The 22,472-nt window shown below is 42.1% G+C and overlaps 1 protein-coding gene across 2 annotated transcripts in view; it reads right to left on the bottom strand.

Moving 5' to 3' along the window:
- Positions 1-10,226: 10,226 nt before the first annotated feature.
- The window catches only part of itprid2 (ITPR interacting domain containing 2), a 108,794-nt gene continuing 96,548 nt past the window's right edge, over positions 10,227-22,472 (bottom strand). For both annotated transcript variants that reach the window (XM_083639327.1, XM_083639328.1), the window contains 3 exons: positions 20,770-20,835; positions 16,943-17,248; positions 10,227-14,368 (listed from right to left, as the gene is read on the bottom strand). In XM_083639327.1, coding sequence (XP_083495453.1) covers positions 14,258-14,368; positions 16,943-17,248; positions 20,770-20,835 — 483 coding nt within the window. In that variant the 3' untranslated portion in view covers positions 10,227-14,257. The remainder of the gene's footprint in view (positions 14,369-16,942; positions 17,249-20,769; positions 20,836-22,472) is intronic.

Below are 22,472 nucleotides of genomic sequence, written 5' to 3'. Positions count from 1 at the left end.
AATCAGTTGATATGGTGTCACATGATGAATATCTGGTTTTGACCTGTCTGTCTGCCTGCCTGTCTGTCTACCTGCCTGTCTCTCCGTCTGTCTGCCTGCCTGTCTGTCTGTCTGCCTGCCTGTGTCTCTGTCTGCCTGTCTGTCTACCTACCTTTCTGTCTGCCTCCTCCTGAATGACTTGAAGGATCTCAGTCTTCCTAATGAACAAACACATTTGTCAACGTGTGTGTGTGTGTGTGTGTGTGTGTGTCTCTGTCTGTCTCTGTCTGTCTGTCTGTTTCTGTGTGTGTGTGTCTGTCTCTGTCTGTCTGTTTCTGTGTGTGTGTGTGTGTGTGTGTGTGTGTGTGTTTGCTTCACATCAGCTCCAGGTTCCTCCCTGTCTCGATGTCTGCTGTATCAAAGCAGTCTGCTGTCTGTCTGATGATGTCATCATGATGCAATAATGTACAGATTAGCTGCTTATGTTCTATTCGCTCTGCTTGTTTTTTGATCTTCCTGTTAACAATACTGCGTGTCACTACCTGAACTGCACAACTGGGCAATTTGCACAGCAGAGAGAGAGAGAGAGAGAGAGAGAGAGAAAGAGAGAGAGAGAGAGAGGACATTGCATTTAACTCACTACAATCACTATTGAAATCATCAAAATGCACAACCGAAAAGCAAGTTAACATCAAGGCTACCATTAGCTCGCTAGCTGCTAATGTTAGCTACAGATCTCTAACACATTATTATGGAACTGGCAAAACCACGCCCTGTGCCCGCCTATGCAGCAGTCAAGCGCCGGGATTGGCCAGGAGTGAGTCTTCTGTTCCCTTTTTTTTATTTCCAGGCCTGTAATAAATGAACATACTTGGTTTTGGGATATATTTACTACAAAAAATAAATAAAATAATTAAAGCAATATAATATAATATAGCCACATCACAGTGTCCCAGTCGTGCTATGAGCAAAGAAGCGGTCCCATGCAATTTTGAAATCCTCATTTCTATCATTGACTCTTTCCAACATGTGTTCATATCAGTGGTGGCTGGTGAGCTTGGAAACAGGGGAGGACTTTGGTCGCCGGCGAAAAAAATTTGGGCGTTTTTTTTTTCTCTTGTGCGCGCCATACCTGTATACAGTGTGGCATAATTGTGCTTTAAGTAAAACAGTTGTCTAATGGTAAAGTAAAGGCGAAATGAATTATGCAAAGGACAAATAATATGAAAACGAATAAGCAAGAATATGAAAATGGATTAAAAAATGCACATTTTAAATTGCATTTTGCAAATCAGCATCAGTCTTTCATTTGTCAAATTAATTCATTTAATTTAAATGGCTCTTTTAAATTTAAATAAGCATTTTTATTAATAAGGTTTATAAATAGTTTTATCAAACAGCTCATTTAAAAGCATTTTTTTCTTCTAGAAGCCGTCTGGAAGGTGATGTAGCCTACAGTAACCTAAGTAAATTACTGAGAATTAGCCTAGCCTACTTCCCACCAGGAATAAAAGAACAGACACCGAATTGGGCACTGGGTGGGCAGACAAGACAATCAAATGCCATCTTGAAAACATTCCTGAATGAACGATGAAGGACTTTTACGCATTGGAGGCCCCATGAAACCACGCGTAAAATCTCAATCTCTCTCTCTCTCTCTCTCTCTCTCTCTCTCTCTCTCTCTCTCTCTCTCTCTCTCTCTCTGCTGTCCTCTTCCCCCTTACGTCTAGCTTGACACAACACAGACCGTCCAATGTACCCGTCTGTAAACGGTGCAGCTGAGCTGATAAATGCCGACTTGTTCAACGAGCAACAGGTTAGCGGATGTGATAGATAACATCATTATCAGTACAGGGGGACACACTCTCGACAGTGCTGCTGCATCAACATGTTAGTTACATTCCAATTCATCAACTTTGGAGCGTTATTTACCCCCCCTTCCCGACATCCTAGGTTGACATGCTTCGTCCCAATCGATTCCTTATTTCTTCTACTTTCAAAAATGTGGGCCTTTTTTTCTCTTTTGCAGTTTGAAGACAGATTTTAACAACATACAAACAAAACAAAAGCTCAGACACAGCTGGAAAACAAAGCAAAGCATACTATTGATTGACAATTATAATATGGTGCTACCACCCATATACGGTGCTTACATGCTTATAAAAGCATAATGGGTTATACAAGGGGCCAAGACAAACCAGCTGAGCAAGTCACCCACCGCCCCTAACCTCATCAAGGTAGGCCAGAAACGGGTCCCAAATATGTCACTCCTATACCCTAATGTAATCTCAATAGCAGCACCAGTCTCCTTCAAGGAAACAAGATCAATAGAAATTATTAGGCTACAGACCGCTTTATAGATCCACACTGTTACAGCAGGCAACATCAAACTTAAGTTAGTTAGTCTGTCAGTAAAAGGCTTGATGGATGAACAAATCAATCAAAAACACTTCACTACGTCCAACATAGGCTACAAGATTCGTTTCATAGCGAAACATGCAAATTGCATGTTTGCTGTGCAAATTGCTGTTTCGTTCCACGCTGGTTCCGCGTTGCCAAATTCAGTTAAAAAATGTGCGAGTTTAAGATCGCCAAATGGCGGGCTATTCAGCATAAAACAATATAATACGAAAAAGTAGCACTGCTTGGTGGACGCCGAATTTAGTAGAAGACCCGGATAACTCGAACTGAATTGACTTACTTGAATATCCATGCAGTCTGTAGCCGGTGCGAGTGCAGCCGATGAGGTTAAATTATCCCAGTGTTTGCTTCTGAGCCTCTGTGTGAACCACGCTGCCCTCTCTAAACTCCTAATACAATGCAACTACTGTCTGGCTTGTGAGCTAACTTACTGCTTGCTAATATAAAACATAGGAAAAGAGAAAGGGGAAAATATAGGTGCTACTGTCTGTAAATCTATCTATTAGCCTGTCAGGTCTTCATTTCCTGTATTTCCAATGGAGCGCTGCGGATTCAACAAGATTTTCAGACGTAGGCTATTCAGCATTGGACAATACAGAATGTCAATCACTGTCAGCCATCTATCCAACCAACAACCAATTAGATTTCACCTGGTTGCGTGCGAACTTCCAGCTCAATGTGATTGGTGGGAAAACACATCACTCTCACGTGTTTCTGTGAATTGCAAGTGTTTTTCAACCAATCATATTTTTCATTAGATAAATGACCAAATAAATAAACACCCACAGGGCGAAGTTTTTTTATCTGCCTACTAAAGGCTGGGACCAGGGCCAGAGTGACTCTCTGCATGGAGCTCTCCTTTCCATCAGTTCAGGTCACTGTTGTTTAAGCATTTTAAGCATATAAGAATATAATGAATGAAAAAATTAGCGTCTGCACATGAGAAAAAACACATTTGATTGATATTTTATTATCATTTTTTTTTGAAAAATGAAAAAAAAAAAAATATATATATAATTTTTTTTTTTATATAAAATCCCCAATCTAATAGAGGAGGACCATCCTCCTATGCCTCACTGGAAAAACCTCCTCTGGTTCATATGATACTATTTCTAACATGAATTCTACCCACTTTTTTAAATCTGGAGAGGATGTACTTTTCCATAATCTGAGAATCATTCTGGCAGCCGTGACCACGCTCTTCTGTTCCCTTTTGACAGCTCTTGCCTCTTGACAGCTCGAATCTCCCACACCACAAACACTCTGCGCGCCCAGCCCAGCGATTGAATAACCAACTGAATTGCTCTTGATAGTGGACATTGAAATAAATTATGTGAATGCTAATGAAAATGTAACACACAAGCTTTTAACACAATAAATAGAGCAGACATATTTTAATTGGCTCTAAAATGAAAAATACAATACAGTACATTTTCATTTTGGCACAGCTATTCATTTTCCTCCCAGTCCAGTTAATCACAGGCAGCTTTGTTCCAGTAGTCCCAACAAAAAACTGCAATTAACAAAAACATGCAATAATATAAAATCATAGATTAAACGTTGTATTTACTTAATCTTTTGTACATAATATCAATATTAAAATCAGACTATTTTTTAATAGGCTATTAGCTTTTTCACTTCCCACCCAATTGACCCATTTTGTGTCTAAGATGCAAGCAAAACTAAGGAGGGCCCTGGCACTGGACCACCAAATCGATTGTTCTTGCATCTGTGTTACTTGCTGCCTTTTAGACACAAAATGGGTTGTTCTCACGGGGCATGGAGTCAGAATTTCTGAGGAGAAAGATCATATTGCCTCAAATATCAGATTAAGAAGAGATGAAAAAAGTTGCGCTACTAAGAACAATCTAAATGTGTTCGTTTTGCAAAGAAGTTTTGATGGGGCAAAAATTTGTTAAAACATTGTTAATTTACCGTTTTTCTTTGTCATTTCAAACCAGTTGGCAGTGCGCCGTGGAGCTTTTCATTGTTGTCAGTGTCAACTTGTCAAGGAAGCGCAGCTGGAGCTCGTCCCATTGGCTCACGTGAGCATGGGCGCCTGGCCAATCCCAGCGCTTGACTGCTATGTAGGCACGCACAGGGTGTGGTTTTGCCAATAACGCATCTCTAACACTAGCTGCTAATATTAGCTACTGTTGACGTTCATGCGTTGTGCAGAGACGGACAGAGAAGTTTGGCCAAGTGAAGTCGTGTACGTAGCTGTCCAAGATGGCAGACCCACTCATGCATGCGTGGTGCAAATCGCGCAGTTGTGCAGATCGGGTATAGTGACACTGGGTCTCAATACAGGGACGAGTCTCCATACTGGGCCGAATCTCAGTAACAGGGCCGAGTCTCGTTGTTGGGCTGTGTCTCTGTCTGATGATGTCATCATGATGCAATAATGTACAGATTAGCTGCTTCTTTTCTATTCACTCTGCTTGTTTTTTGATCTTCCTATTAGCAATACTGGGCCTGAGGCTCGTTACGGATCCACGTCTCGGTAACTCGGAGGGCCTTAAAACAGGTGATTCACTCTGGGAGAAGATGTGTAATTTTCACCAAAGCGTGTTAGCTGCGTGTTGCAGATAACATTAGGCTAAGCTAACACAGCAAATGTCATGCTAAGCTAATGCAGCTAATGTGATGCTAAACTAATGTTACGCTAAGCTAACACAGCTAACGTGTTAAAACATTCACAAGTGACACGAGCTGCGCATCCCAAAATACACTCTGTGAAAAAGATGAATTTTTTAAGTGTCTGTGTGTGTGCAGTCTGTACTTGTAATGAACGTTTAGCATAAGACAGATTTTATCACTTTGCTCCTGAATAATGTTGATTTTCCCTGAATATAGAGATAGAGAATCTAGAGACAACACATTATTTTAGTATTGTATTTAAGTATTGAGGGAAGCTTAAAGGGGCAGTACACCCACTCTTGTAATGAACGTTCCGGTCTGAACAGGCTGTGTTGTTTTTAACACATCTGAAACTGAGTGCGTTTCCCAACACCTTCACGTTTTAAAGATGTACAAAAATGCTCTGCTATGATTAACAAGGTTTTCCTACATAAAAAGTTAAACAAATCTCAAAATGGGCTGGAAGGACAGTTCTTAATATTTAAGTAGCCAAATATCACAGGCCTCGGTCAGGCCTAACATTAGCATGCTAACATTAGCTATAGACTCGGCCAGCATCATTTTCTTGATCCAGGACTGACCCACCAGGGTGTTTGGTGCTAACGTCAGCTATAAATGGCTATCTAGCAATCTGTAGCTAACATTAGCATGCTAATATTAGCTGTAGAGAAGGCCAGAATCATTTTCTTGATCCGGGACATATCAACCAGGGTATTAATGTTAGCTACAGTCAGCCAGTAATGATAGCGTAATCTCTGTACTGACAAGTCCGCTCTGTGCTGGAGGTTCCAGCCAGCAGGTTACCAAGTTTGGAGTCCGGTTCCTTTGCCTTACATATCAGATATAGACAATGATGGGCTTTCGAATTTATTTATTTATTATCTTGCCCAGAATACTTTTGAATCTCATATTTTTGTCAGCATCAGACAGCTCCCCCTTCAGTAGAGGAATGTAAAATCACCTCTCTACTGGCAAACGTTGCACAGATACAAGACAGTATAGTCAAGATTATTATTTTTAGGGGACATAAACATAAGAAATAAATTACTTTAGTTTTGTGTGTGTGATAATCTCAAATATATTCATGTAAATAAGACTGAGTTAGACTGAGTTAACACAATGGTGATTGAGCCTGCCCATTGATGGAAGCCATTTTCAGCATTTATGAATTGGGTGTCTGTGGTGACAGTAGTCGTGTTTCCATTACTCTCAGAAATGCGCAAAATCTATATATCGCAATAGAAAGTGGGTAATGGAAACACGTAAATTTCGAAAAACCTCCCAAATATCGCAAAAAGTTTTTGCGCTCTCATGAGGTGGTTTTTCAGACGTGTCGATATAGCAGTTTATCGCAAAAGTGTAATGGAAACACATTTTTCGCATTTGCATGTCATGTGACCCATCTTCCCCTTTGGAAACGGAGCGGAAAATGAAAGGAAAATGAGGGAGAAACGGTTCGATAAGCCGTGGCAAAAACCTCCGCAGCAATTGGAAAACTTTTAAGCAACGCTACCTAGCAGAAAGACGAGTGTTGTGCAAAAGCGGAGCTGGGGAAAATAGATCATGTTTAATGACAGAAATCGCTCCATGGTGACAGGCTGCCTGTCTGTGTGCGCGCAGTTGTAGGCTACCTTTTTTCCTCTGCCTCTCGCGCTCACTGCATTCACTGCAGCCAGCAATATGTTGACACTCATTTTCTTTTGAATTGATAATCAGGCTCGTTTATATGCGTTGTAACTTCATGTTGTGATTTGCATTGAGCATGCAGGGGACGGGATTTGGGGCAGATCCCCGTGCGTAATCACTGTGTCAGCTGCTGCAACGGGGAATTTCGTTCAGGTGTGTGCGCCGTCACTCAAACTTAACTTCAATGGAAACGCCTACAAGTCGCAATTGTACATTGTCGAAATTGTAGAAATATCGCAATTATTTTGCGAAAAACTGTAATGGAAACACAGCTAGTGACACAGATGATGCTACGCTGTTTGGATCTCACCTGCAATTATCGCTCATAGCCATAGGTGTCACCAAAGAGAAGGAAATGGATATCTTCGAGATTAGAACTTTAAGGTTTGATCTTATCTGAAGTGCAGGTCAGATGAGTTGTCTTCCAAACCCAGAACACGTGTTGAAAATGAACACGTGTGTCCCAGACGTGTTGAACGTTTGAAACCAACACTTCCTAGTTCATAGGTCATCTGTCCTCCGGTTCCTCATGTACAGTATTTATTCTCTCGTCTATTTTTTATGATGATGATGCAATGATGCAAAAACATTTCAGTTTGACATAATGTAATGTTTCTCCCTTTATTGTTTAATTTCTTTGTCCATGTTTTATTTGTTTAAATAAAAAATACACTGACGTCCAGAGTGTTTGTTTTCTTTTTGCATTGTTTGGACGATGGGATTGAGTCTGTTTTGGGTGAAGGCTTACAGCGCGAGGTGCTGCAGCAGTGACAAGGTTTCCACAGGTCAGAGACATGTGCAGAGGGTTATGAGAGAGAAAATCACAGAGAGCTGAACTTTTACCGACATTGGAAGCTGCCCTTGTTTTCAAATCAAATTCTTAATAATTGATTAATCGATTGTCGATTAATCATTAACATCCCTAATAGATAGTCCCGTATTCTGGTTTACAACACAATTTCTCTAACTTGGCCCAGTTATCGTCGTGGCATCGTTATTGGCCGCTGATGCGTTCGATAACACGAATACTGTTTTGGTAGGCTGCTACTGCCGAGGTGTGTATTCTGACCAGTGTTGGGCAAATTACTTTCAAAATGTAATATACTACATATCACTAGTTACTTTCATTTGAAAGTAATAAGTTACTTTACAATATTACTCTCTGTGTAGAGTAACTCGTTACTTCCTACACTACTTTTGCATTACTTTTACCAAAACAACAGCAGCAGTAGCAGAATGACATCACCGCCCCGGAACCATCCCAAAAAATAATTTCAACCGCCTTGAAGTCAGTGTAAACAATCCAAAATTCTAAATGTTATCCTTTTCCTTTGTCTATAGTGGTTATTTGTATAAAAACACACCATTTGATTAGGAAATTATTGTATTTTTTTTTATATGTGCTTTGATTTAATAAAATGTAACTAAATTTGTAACTTGAGTTACTTGACAAAGTAACTGGTATAATATTACTGAAATCCTATAAGTAATAAGTTATATTACTGATTTACTGCTAAAAGTAATATATTACATGTAATATGTTACTTTTGTAATGAGTTACCCCCAACACTGATTCTGACACACTGCTACCAAGCGTTACATGGTGAAACTGCGCACTCACGCAGGAAGAGACCACGGCTTCAATGCGCACTTTGCTCAGAGGAAATATCAAAGTTGCCAATTGATTTAATATTTCCGCCATCTACTGCTCATCCAACAGGCATTTCTGCACTCCTCCAGTTTTCTCCTGACATTATTCATCATGTGTTTGTTTGTTGTTTCTTGGAAATTTAAGAGAAGTAGGCTATAGTCATCAAGCCTTATTTCCCTACATTGAGTGACGAGCATTAATTAGACAAACCCGACATGATTACCTCATGCATCGAAAATGACAATATGTGGGTATTAACAATGATGTATTTCGATAGCCAGTGTTTATTATAAATTAATTTGGGGTGCCTTGTCCCTGCATTTCTCTCCCTCTCTTATCCAGCTCTCGCTTGTAGGCTATATCGATGGCTTTGAGTCTTTTCTTTTTTCCATGAGAATGATACACCGGGTCATACCAAAAGGTTTGGCCAGCAGGGGTGTTGTTGGGTATAGTTGCTGAATTCCGAAAAGCAAAAATAGATCAAATAAAAATATATATTTGATTGATTCAAAATTGTATGACCCTCCTCTGGACTCAAATTAATAACAGACTAAATTTTAAAAAGCATCACCTTCCCCTATTTTCCTCCAGTGACCCCCCCATAAATAACCAAGGGCCTATACTTGACTAGATTTACACCAGTGGCAGCCAATGTTTAAATCTGTGCCCTATTGTCCTACTGTACCTGTAAATAGGTTTTTCCGCACTTGTTTTGTAGATGGAAGCACTTTGGGTTGTCTACTAGTCTCCTCTCTTAGCCTCAATGGCAGTATGCCTGAAGTTTATTCATTCAAACCCTATCTTAAGACGTTCTTAAGTAGGAAAATTGAATATCTTAAGAAATGACCCTGTTACTAAGAAAATATTGGAAATGCACTTAAGAGCCTTCTTAAGAACTTCCTAAATTTTCCTCATGTCATTTCTTAACATCTATCTTAAGAACACATTGGTGAATCCGGCCCCTGGTCTTTAAGTACAGTCTGGTAAGTTCACAGGTAGTTTGTCCAGTTCCCCTGGAGCTTTGCTCCCTTTAATTACCCCCTCCCCCTTACATTTATTCATTTTATATCTTTAAAAAAAATGCTACTTTTTCTACTGAACAGTCCTTGTAGTCTAACTAATTGTCTACTCTGTATCTCAAGATTCAAGATTTTTATTGTCACTCCGTGGTACAAGTATCATGTGTGAAATTCTTGTGCTGTGGACTCCGTTTACAACATAGTACAAATATAACGGGGCATATGAGTGCAAAAACAACAAGAGACACAACAAGCAATAAGGCAGTAGAGTGATAAGACAAGTCAGAGACAGTGGCATATTCACTGCACATAGGTGCATACTTAAGACGTGCTTAAACATTTTAAATTCGACGTATTTGACGTACAGGTGCAAATAGCATATACCTAATTAAACATACAATTAAACATTAGACATACATAATGGTAGCAGCTACAGTACGGTACAGTACAGCTACTACACTATTTGTGTATATTAAGGAGTCTCATGGCCTGCGGGAAGAAACTGTCCCTCAAGCGATTTGTGCGTGCTTTTGGGACCCTGTATCTCCTCCCTGAGGGTAACAGGGAGAACAGGCTGTTGTGGCATCTCCTGCATCTACCCACCCAGTGTAGTGGGGAAAATCAGATTATGTGCCATTTTTAACTCTAAAAATGTTAAAAAATAATAATAAAATGTTTTGTAGTTTGGTAAGTTTGGTCAAAGTGAAGCTTTTTCGTGAAGCACCAAGACACTGTTGTAGGTCAAACAACATTCCTCTCATGTAGAAAGTAAGGCACCACTCACAGTTTTATTGAAAATAAATACATCTTTATTATTCTCATTTCTACAGTGATTCTCCAGCACCCACACTGACAACAGACAATAGTAGACCTCAGTAGACAACAGTGAAGACATAATCATAGACAAAGATCTTTGATCAGACAGGTAAACAGACAGACATGTAAACAGACAGTGGTGCAGAAGGATTGTGATCGTGTCCTGGTTGAAATGTTAAGGCTCATTCACGCTCCATTTTCATGCTAAAATAAACACGTCCGTTTCAAACGATGTAAACGTCACTGCCCACATACTTCCATGTGTCTTTCACATTGGTATCATGTTAAGCAATACATCCACTAGTGGGCAGTAGAGAGTCAAATGTGTGTGTGGTACTGCTCCACTTCGTCCGTCCGTATCCGTAAGCTTTCAGGAAATGTGCACAATTAGGCAGGAAATGAAGGCAGAGGTACGGACAGAAGGCTCTGTTCGTATGCATATTTAACATTGAGCATCAATTGAGCCTTTAAAGTGATTTATGATCATGATTGCTGTGATCAGTGTTTTCTCCCATATTATTGCACAGATATTCGTCCTCAGACAGTTTGAACCTAACATGCTAACGCTGCTAAACGTAGGGCTATGCCTCCTGCTTGCCCATATAATGGTCTGGTCATATACATTATGGTGTGGCCAGGCACTACACTAGGCTCCTTCCTCTAGCCATTGGCATGACCAGACGACATCATCTTCATCATCATCATAACTTACTGTAACTTTCTGCTGAGTTAAGCCACCTCTGACCTTTGACCTCCTCACATCACAAGACACCAACCCACACACACACACACACACACACACACACACACACACACTGTCATCAACACCAACTAATATGTTACACACACAGACTTATTAAAGTTAAGGTGTAGTTTTAATCAAGACTTAGTTCTCATTAAGTGAAGACTTAGTTCTCACTGAGACTTATTTCTCATTAAGTTTAATCTCAGGATTAGTTCTTATGAAGCTACTCCACAGGTGTCATTAAGTTAAGGTGTAGTTCTCGCTAAGTTAAGGCATTAAGTGAAGGCACAGTTGTGATAGAGTTAATGAACAGCTGATAGTCCTGGTCAGACCAGCTTAGTGATGAAAGCACTGGTCCTGGGTCCAGCTGAGGACCTGCAGCAGCAGCTCTGGGTCTGATGGGGCAGTGACCCTTTTCATATCAAGGAGCCCTCATTTATTATTTAAGGTGAGACACTACAGGTGAATAGGGCAACATTTTTAACTAACAGATATCACCATGAAACATCTCCAGTTGATTACTTACATTAACACAATTATTTTTGGGATTACACATTTTCTGAAATGTTATGTTTCAAATATACAAATTATGCATTGTCTACTTAAATATGCACCAATTTGCATACATATCCAGGTCAGAAATCTGAACATTGGAAAAAGCCAGGTTCTTGTTTCATTTTGTTGATATATTCGAGCCAAAGGCTTTTACAGAGGGAATTTTTTATATATCTTTGTATCACTCCATAAATCAGAAAATACTGTCGTTTTTAGGAATAAAAAATGTTATATAAATCAGGCTATGAATTATATATGAACACACCCATCAATGAAACCTTGAGAATATAGTTAGGATTAAAACTGGAAAGTTTGTAAGTGCTACTGAAGTGGAGGTTTCCGGCTCAGAGTATGAGAAAGGAAAAACACTTGCTTTTCACCTGCCATGTCTCGCCTTAATGTGTTTCTGCGCACAGTGTGAGGAGCTCTTAGTGGGAGGTCTTAGTGTCAGTACTGGTTGTACTGGTTGTACTGTTTAGGAGCGTTCACACCGAGATATTTATTTTTCGCTCTGTCGCTCAAGTCACCCCTTTGGAATCCCTCTGTCGCTCTGTTTAAATCGCTCATCAACAGGCACACGAAATGACGGACATGTGGGGGATATAACGTTACGCAATGTCATGCTGTTTGTCCACTACGAGCCACCGTCATTGTTTACAAGCTAAGCCTATCAGCGTGCTCCTAATGCGAGCTGCATACCGGTAGTACAGACTTCACTTCATGTCAGCTGTCAGCCTGTCAATGTGGTTTGTTGCCACACAATAAACCAGCGGTTTGTTCCAAGCCAGAGTGATCCTTGACTCGCTCTCACACAGCAGCCAATCAGCATTGAACAGCGAGCGACTGATGCCAGCGTATTTTCGCTCGAGTTGGAATATTTCATCTTGAGCGACGAGCGTATTTTCTCCCTGTCGCTCTGTCTCTGCCGCTCGGACGCCCAGCGATTATTCTCCCAGGCGAATATACGCTCAATCGCTCGTTTGCATTGACTTTGTATGTAAACTCGACGCCAGCGACCAACTTTAATAGGTCGGTGTGAACGCCCCTTTTGAGGTGTGGTCATATGCAGTCCAGCTGGAGGAGGTCTTAGTGTCAGTATGGTTGTACTGTTTGAGGTGTGGTCAGTCCAGCTGGAGGAGGTTTTAGTGTCAGTACTGGTTGCACTGGTTGAGGTGTTGAGTAGCATTCCAGACCACAGTGACGCATGGGGCCATGATGATGATGATGATGACGTGTATAGATGTTTCCAAGGGCACTATTGCCGCCGCGGTGGCAGCAGGACGTGTTATTCTTCAGCTGCTAGTTCAGCGAGTTTTGGTCGTAGAGTGATCAGACTAATATCATTGGAATCTGTGGATTCTCACCTTTCATTTACCATCTTGTTGGAGTTGCTGCTGCAAAAAACTCAAGGAAAGAAACAAACAAAACTTTACCGCAAACACTGCTGCACTACTTTTGTGGAAGTAGTGCCCTTGGAAACAGGTAGCATCTGTATGTAGGAATGTTGACAGCAGAGGAAGAGGGTCTGGTTACACAAAACACCTTATGGTTTATCCTTAAGTATGCCACTTAAGTGTTGCACAGAAAAAGGTTTTTAAAGGTTTACTGCATTGAAAGAGTTTTTACAGCAGTAAAATTCTACCTTTTTTCATTCGTTGTTTGCTTGCGCTTGTGATACCTGTTATTGTCTCACAAAGTTAGCTATAGAGTGCCAAAGTCACACCTTCTTCTGGTGTTGGAATGGGGCCTAAGAGACTTCAGCAAAAACCTCACCAAAACTATCTGCGTTTTTGTGTGAGCTCTGAATGAAAAGTTCTATGGTCTCTCCTTATTCTAAATATAGCTGAATTACTTGGTTTGACCAAATAAAACTATTTTTTATAAGGATTCTATAAAATGTCTACTGTATGGAAAATGTAATGGGGAATGAAATCTCTTAGGTCCCATGCAGTAAAAAAAATATATATAAAAAAATGGCGGAAGAAAAGACAAAAAAAAACACTAGAAGAACTAGTGAGAGCTTTGATAAAGCTTTCAGTTGTGTTTTGACAGTTGGCTAACAGACACAGTTCTCATAGTGTACAGCCTTAATGTCCATTCATTTTCATTTATCGCAATAAACAACAGGACATGCTTGACTGACGTTCCAAACGGACGCAGGATACGCATGCAAACACATAGCCAAGAGCAAGTAGATCTCCGACCTTAAGGGTGTTTTGTCCAACCGATTTTATTTTAAGGAGACCTTAACACGGAGAATCTTGACTTAGGGCGTTTTGCGCAACCGGCTCCTGATAGATGTGTGTGTGTGTGGGGGGGGGGCATGTTCCCTTTAGTACTACATCTTATCAACAGTGTTACAGACATACAGTGTTATAGGCACATAGTGTTACACAGACAGTGTTACTGAATATACAGTGTTACAGACACGTGAATGACGCGATTTTCGACTCATCGCCCGTGCGAGTGAAGCTTTTTTTCACCTTGGTGTGAATGCATGATAAGGCTAACGTACAGTAAGGCTAACGCACGGTAAGGCTAACGCACGGTAAGGTTAACAGCACGATAAGGCTAATGCACAGTAAGGCTAACAGCACAGTAAGTCTAACGCACAGTAAGGCTAACGCACGGGAAAGCTAACGCACGGGAAGGCTAACGCAAGGTACGTTAACGCACGTTAAGGCTAATGCACAGTAAGACTGTGGTTGCTAAAAGGCTGTAGTTAGGGCAGTGCTCTGCTGTTGACTACAGGGGGTACTGTGACTGTCTGGGCGATCTCCGTGGCGACACGGCCGCGGCAGCCAACAGCTCGCTGTAGATCTCCTGTCGCACCTCCCGTTCCACCTTCTCTCTGATCTGAAACACACATACAGACAGACATAAGACACAAAACACAACACACAACAACACACACAATTTATAATTGACCTTTCCTAAGTCCTGCCCCTTTTCGCTCTGTGCTTCAATAACAGTTGGGCAAGCTTGGTACCCGGCAGGACCAGGGTTTCCCCTTTCCCGTCGTTATACAGTTTTGTATGTGTGTGTGTGTGTGTGTGGGGGGGGGGGTTCTACAACAGTACATTTATTTCTCTCTAAAAGTAATGTTATTTCATGTAACTAGTGCAGTGCCCGTTCCCCCATGCACCACCCCGTGGGCGCTTCGCTGCACACTGCACTGGTCCCCCTAAGCGCAAATTTGAAGTCGATCCGACAAATGGTTCTCGAGATACGCGAAGGACAGACATACAGAAAGTCCTGGAATATTTTTCAATTGGAACCTGAGGAGGGATGCTGCCACCCCTCATTCTCACAGCAATGTTTACTTTACCCCCCCCCCCCCCCTCATTCTCACCATTCACTCTCAACGGACTCCACTCACAGCAATGTTTACTTTTCTCACTTACTGTCACAGAGCGACCTGCCCAGATCAGCTGGGGCTTGAAGGAGCGCAGAATTGAACACAAATGTATTAGTATTGAATGTGTTTCATGTCCAAATTGCACAAAAAGTTAGGTTAGGTCACCCTCAGTGTACTCCCGAAGTTTGAAGTCGGTCCGACCAATGGTTCTCGAGATACGCGAAGGACAGAGTGACAGAGAGAGAGAGAGACAGACGCTGCTGGCATTATAGTGTAGACTAGTGCAGTGCCCGTTCCCCCATGCACCACCCCGTGGGCGCTTCCCCCCCGCACACACACTGCACTCTGTCAGGTCCCCCTAAGCGCAAGTTTGAAGTCGATCCGACAAACTGTTCTCGAGATACGCGAAGGACAGACATACAGACAGTCCTGGAATAAGTCCAAATGAAATGCGGCACCGCACTCCATCGGGGTCCGAGCAGCGCACTCCCCAAGTTTGAAGTCACAATCGGTCAAATGTTTCTCGAGATAAACTGCTTTTTGTGTTGCCAGTAGGTGGCACTATGTCAAATTGCAAGAAATTCAGCGCACTACTTTGAGTTCCCAGGAGCACACTCCCCAAGTTTGAAGTCAATCGGATGAACGGTTCTCAAGATAAACCACGTTTTGTGTTGCCAGTAGGTGGTGCTGTGCCGAATTGCACAGAATTCAGCTCCCTAAGCGCACTCCATGAGTTTGAAGTCGATCGGACGAACGGTTTTCAAGATAAACCACTTTTTGTGTGGCCAATAGTTGGCACTGTGCTGAATTGCACGAAATTCGGCAGTGGACTGTGTCGAGTTCCCATCAGCGCACTCCCCAAAGTTGAAGTCCATCGGACTAACAGTTCTTGAGATAAACCACATTTTCTATGTTGCCAGTAGGTGGCGGTATGCCGGAATTGCACGAAAACAGGGCACTGCACTGCACAATAGGGCACACTCCCAAAGTTTGAAGTCGATCCGACCAACGGTTCTCGATGGCATGCAGCAGATGATGCTCATCCATAAGCAGTGGTGGAAATGGCCAGGTTTTACTCTGGGAACCCTACTTACACAGGATGGGGGTTCCCGGAAGTGGTGTTGCCCTAGCCTAGACGATATTATTTCTGAATGCGTGACTCATTATAGCCTACCATTATAGCCACGTAAAAATCTCTTAGAAATCTCACTTAACTAATATCACTGAGCTCTACTGATTATTTCCCCTTGATTTTATTCATGACAGCCCCTGGCAAATGAATACAATGGCAAATACTTCAAAGTAAAAGCATGCTGACCCTACCTCTCTGAGCTTCAAAGTAAATGTGTGCTGAGTCTACCTCTCTGAGCTTTAAAGTAAAAGTGTGCTGACTCTACCTCTCTGAGCTTCAAAGTAAACATGTGACGACTCTACCTCTCTGAGCTTCAAAGTAAACGTGTGATGACTCTACCTCTCTGAGCTTTAAAGTAAAAGTATGCTGACTCTACCTCTCTGAGCTTTAAAGTAAAAGTATGCTGACTCTACCTCTCTGAGCTTCAAAGTAAACGTGTGACGTACCTCTCTGAGCTTCAAAGTAAACGTGTGATGACTCTACCTCTCTGAGCTTCAAAGTAAACGTGTGATGACTCTACCTCTCTGAGCTTTAAAGTAAAGGTATGCTGACTCTACCTCTCTGAGCTTCAAAGTAAACATGTGACGACTCTACCTCTCTGAGCTTCAAAGTAAAAGCATGCTGACTCTACCTCTCTGAGCTTCAAAGTAAAAGCATGCTGACTCTACCTCTCTGAGCTTCGAAGAGAAAGTGTGCTGACGACTCTACCTCTCTGAGCTTTAAAGTAAAAGTGTGCTGACTTTACCTCTCTGAGCTTTAAAGTAAAAGTGTGCTGACTACCTCTCTGAGCTTCAAAGTAAAAGTGTGCTAACGCTACCTTTCTGATTAACCTAGCTTCAAAGTAAAAGCGTGCTGACTCTACCTCTGATGAACCTAGCTTCAAAGTAAACGCGTGTTAACTCTACCTCTCTGAGCTCCAAAGTAAAAGTGTGGTGACTACCTCTTTGATGAGCTCCTGGAGGTCCTCCATTCGTCCTCCCTTTCTGGCTCCTCCCTCCACTGGTGTCTCCTCATCCTTAGTGTCTGTGTGGGGGCGAGGTGGGGGGGCGGGGGTTATATTGATTGATGCTCGGTACACTCCGCCTCTGTCGCCGCCTCTTCCGCCTCTGTCACTGCCTCTTCCTGCTCTGTCCCCGCCTCTTCTGACTGGACTAGAGGACCGGGAGGAGGGGCCAGTGGAGGGGGCGTGTCCTTCGTAGCTAAGCTCTGATTGGAGGAAGACCTGCTCTCTGAGGAGGTCAGACACCTGGACAGCCAGACAACCAGGCAGACAGACACGCAAGGCAAAGTTTATTTGTATAGCACATTTAAAACAACCGCAGTTGACCAAAGTGCTTAACATGTAAAAGCACAAATATACAGTAAAATAGTACAATTAATAAACAGTAAAACAATAAACACAGAGATAAACACAGTAAGATGAAGTCGAAATGACAACTCAGCTCGAGTTGAAAGCCAGAGAGTAAAGATGAGTCTTTAGTAGCGACTTGAAAGACTCAGCAGCTCGTATGTGGACAGGTAAGCTGTTCCACAGATTAGGGGCAGCCACCACGAACGCTCAGTCGCCTCTATTTTTCCGCCTCAATCTCGGCACATCTAGGAGCATCTGGTTTGTCAACCTCAGTGCCCTGGATGGAGTATGTATGAGATCTATGAGTATGAGTATGAGTATGTATATGTATGAGATCTGCCAGGTAGGATGGCGCCAATCCATTTAAAACCTTGAAGACAAAATCTTAAAATTGATCCTAAAGCGGACCGGAAGCCAATGAAGGGCGGCCAACACAGTGGTCGCGCTATATTTTCCTGGTTAGGAGCCGAGCAGCTGCATTTTGGACTAACTGCAGGCATTGAAGTGATGACTGGTCCAGACCTACATACAGTAGTTACAGTAGTCGAGTCTAGACATAATAAAAGCATGGATTACTTTCTCAAAGTCTTTAGGAGATAGATATACAGTACCTTGACCTTGGCTAACAGTCTTAGCTGGAAAAAGCAGGTTTTGACAACCGAGCTGATCTGCTTGACAAGTTTGAATGAGGTGTCAAAATACACACTGAGATGTCTGATGAACGGTCGATTAAGGGAGACTAAAGGGCCAAGGCTAGTGGCAAGGTCACCCTATGAGTCAGGTTGTCCAAACCAGGCAGACAGACAAAAGTGTTATTGTCCTGCATCCACTGAAAATCACTGGCCAAAGACTATAGAGACTGGGTGTTCACACCATACCAGTGGGCATTTCAGCCTCTCTTTCTGTGAGGCCATAGCGGAAATTGTATTATTTCGAATGTCCAATGGGGGGCAACGTAGGTACTGCAGAAAGAAAGTAGTTGGTAGTGTGAATGTAAAGAAAGTAGTTGGTAGTGTGAATGTAAAGAAAGTAGTTGGTAGTGTGAATGTAAAGAAAGTAGTTGGTAGTGTGAATGTAAAGAAAGTAGTTGGTAGTGTGAATGGGAAAATGACCCGACTTCTCTCTCGGTCTGTCTTTTTTTTTGCATTGGTACATGATCAAGCAATCAGATTTTACAAGAACAACAATGATAGTATGCAGCTTAGAATGTACAGCTATCTTTTCTCCCCTTTTTATAACACCAACACACAAAACAAACAAACTCAGACAAAAACAAACAAGAACAAAAAAACCGAAAACAACACACACACACACACACACACACACACACACACACACACACACACACACACACTCCAATATTACAACTTGGTGAAGGTGCTTGTAAAAAAAAAAAAGTTATGCATGGGATCCTGCACAAGGGGGTCTATGGGAGACCAGCCGGGCGAATCACCCGTCGCCCCTAACCTCATCAAGGTAGGCCAGAAGGCCAGTAATGGCTGTGGTGCAGTTGTCAAACAGACAATCCAAATCTAGAAATGAGATGCTTGGAGTGAGGGTGGCTTAGCAATACATCGAAAAAAGCATGTTAATTTGGGAGCAGTTCAAAGGTGCGAATCCTGGATCGAACATAATTTCTGAGTTGCAGGAATCTGAGCCATTTCGTGCCGGGCAACTCAAACTTCCTCTTCAGTAAATCAAAGGATGCAAAATGATCATCTACTGTATGTATAGGTCTTTGATGGAAACTAGCCCCTTCTCACTCCAGGCATGGTAGTTTCTGTCTGACCACGGAGGCAGAAAAGAGTAATAGAAACAAATTGGCATATGGACAGAAACATCTGGTAGACTCAAAACACTCCTAATTTGGTTTAGAATTCTGACAGAGTTTTTCACAACCAAACTTACATTTAAATCTTCTAAGGTCTCTAACTTAGCAAATAGTATGGCTGGCATTGAAGAGTTGCCAATAGAGCTGGCCTCCATTTTCAGCCACAGAGGGCCCCTGGGAGTTTGATTGCCAGGGGTCCCTTGAAGTCAAAACATTAGAGCCCTAACATTGGCAGCCCAGTAGTAGTGCCTAAACACTGGTAAGGCCAGCCCTCCTTCAGACTTAGGTTTTTGCAAATGCATTTTCAAAATTCTATGGTTCTTATAGTTCCAGATGTAAGACAGAATTATGGAGTCCATTTTTTTTTAAAGCTCATGTAAGAAAGATGGGGAGGTTTTGACACAGATAGAGGAACCTGGGAAGTGAAACTATCTTAATTGAGTTTATGCGACCAATCATGGACAGAGGCAGGATTTTCCAGTTTTCTATTTTCACTCAGACCAAAAAAAAATAAAAAAATCAAAGAAAATCAAAAAAATATTTTAAAATCAATAACTTTTTTTTGGTCGCAGTTAAAGGAGAATTTCGGTTTTTTACACCACGGTCCTCATTTCCAGTTCCAACACAACAGTCAACGTAGATCTGCCCTGGATGGGGTTACAGTGTTCATCTTCTTCTGTGGTTTCTCTTCTTACCACACTTCTTCAGAGAAAGCACAGAAGAAGAAGATGAGCACTGTAACCGCATCCGGGGCAGATCGGAGCCGACTCTTTTGTTGTTGTTAGCTTAGCTTCTAGCTATTAGCTAAATAATTATATTTACAACCATAATGAACCGCGATGTGACCGAAAAAGTGTCATTTACAGAGTGTGTGCAGCATGCCCCGCACTCGCCGCAGGCTCTCGTTATAGCCTGTTTGAGGAGACTACTCGGAGCTCAAAATCTTCCGTGGGCCTCCAAATGAAGCGAAACTATTTCGGTGAGTAAAACATCATATTCTAAACTGGAAATGAGGACCGTGGTGTAAAAAACCGAAATTCTCCTTTAAATGTTCTGTCATCTCTCCTGTTTCTAGATATAGCTGAATCGTTTGGTTTGACCAAGTAAAACTATTTTTATAAGCATTTTACGAAATGTCTATGGGAAAATAAATGGCAGATGAAAATCTCTTGGTACGCATGCTGAAGCATGTAGTGACGTCGGCTTTGGCACTCTATAGACAGCAAAGCTAGACTGTCAATAACACATTTTAGCTATCTTGATTTCCATGCTTGGAAACGTTATTCCCAGAATCTCGTTTAGTAAAAGCATTTTTTTTTAATAAGACAGACAAAGATACTGAGCGCTAGCTAATGTTAAAGATGCTGTTCCTAACTAGCAATGCAAACGCTAGCCAGAACGCTTGGCTGCTGCTGTTGAATGTAGCTTTGTCTCCAGGGTACAAAACCATTGTCTCACACATTTGAACCCCATTTCTTTATGTGACTGTTGTCATGGCTTGTTAGCCAGCCAGCTAGCTAGCTGCAGCTGTGTGTGTGTGTGTGTGTGTGTGTGTGCACGCGCGCGCGCGTGTGTGTGTACTGACCGGCTCCATAGCTCTCAGTGCCGAAGCCGTGGAGAGACTGTCAACACTGCCGTCTCCATGGAAACCCTGAGGAGAGGAGAACTGATTTATCAAACTAGATTATCAGGCCGCTACGCAGCCTTCAAATGTAGTTTGTTGGCACTCCGGCTCAGGGACGCTGGAACTAGGGGTGCTTAGGGGGCTCCAGCACCCCCTCTGGCGGGGAGCTGTACCTGCAAAGCGATGCCAGGTAGTGTCACATGCATCAGGTGAGTGATCAAATGAGAGCAAGAGAGGATGGACGTTAACTCTGTGGCTACATACAGTACTTAACGTTACCCCGACAACACATAGAAAAATCTTTATTTAAACGGAACGGTGGTGTGTTGAAATATACAAGGAAACATGACATTCAACCCGGAACCTAAAGGAAAAAGCACAGGAAGATGTAATGTAATGTAATGTAATGTAATGTAACCTATAGGAAAAAGCACAGGAAGAGGCACATCGTTTCTTTCCCCATTAGGTTGAACACACCCCTGTTAGCCAGGCATTCAAGAACTGCGCACTCCGCTTGTATTTCATGTTTAGATGGATTTCTTGTGTTTCAAGCAAACATTGCCGTACTTGTGGCAAGGAAACAACATAGATTCTACTGAGGTAATGTTATAAAACACAATTGTAAATGCTACTTCTCTCCACCATCTCTCTGTGTCTCTAGTCTGCTGCAGAGCAGGTGAGTTGCCCACTCACTCCCCCCGCAAGCACAGACATGGAGGCTCTCTCTGTCGCTCGAGACAGAGAGATATATTTATTTCTCCTGGATGGAATGGCAAAATCAAACGTCTTCTGAATCTCATGACAAATTCAAATGATGCCACAACAACTGGACCAGTAAAGATAAAGTGTGTGAATCTATGGGACTATAGTGGAGAAAACAAAACAAATGAAAAATCCGAGATAGAGAGGTTGTTTTAGTGTTGTGGAGACAAGTTCACTGTCTGTTGTACTGTAAAATGTCCTAAAATGTGTGTGAAATAGTTATTCAAATTAATACTAAAATCATGAATGTTGAGCAACTTTAAAGCCGCGTTAACTGTGGCATTCAGAGCGAAGAGGGAGAGAGAGAGAGAAAACATGATGATGATGGCAGGGAGAACAACTGGTGACATGTAAGTGGGTGAGAAAAGACTGAATAATGACATCACAACAGTCTGATCCTAATGTTGATTTAAAATATTCCTCTAAATCTGGCCTCAAAAACAGCCAAAAGTCCCTTCCTTGCAGCACCCCCGACTTAAAAAATGTCCCCGCATCCCTGCTGCCTGCTCCGGCATTGTTTTGTGTCTACGGTTTGTGTGTGTTTTGGGCAGAACAGCGAGACCTAAAACCAAGTAACAGCCTGACCTAAAACCACGTAACAGCCTGACCTAATTCCACATAACAGTGAGACTGAGACCTAAAACCATGTAACAGCCAGAGCTAAAACCACATAACAGCCAGATCTAAAACAAACCATGTAACAGCCAGATCTAAAACCATGTAACAGCCAGATCTAAAACAAACCACGTAACAGCCAGAGCTAAAACCCCGTAACAGCCAGAGCTAAAACCACATAACAGCCAGATCTAAAACTCCGTAACAGCCAGATCTAAAACCATGTAACAGCCAGATCTAAAACCATGTAACAGCCAGATCTAAAACCATGTAACAGCAAGATCTAA

This window comes from Poromitra crassiceps, assembly GCF_964638095.1.
Source record: "Poromitra crassiceps genome assembly, chromosome: 6".
In the NCBI taxonomy this organism is placed as follows: Eukaryota; Metazoa; Chordata; class Actinopteri; order Beryciformes; family Melamphaidae; genus Poromitra; species Poromitra crassiceps.
Note: the sequence above shows the minus strand (reverse complement) of the source record. Positions and strands in the feature narration are given on the sequence as shown.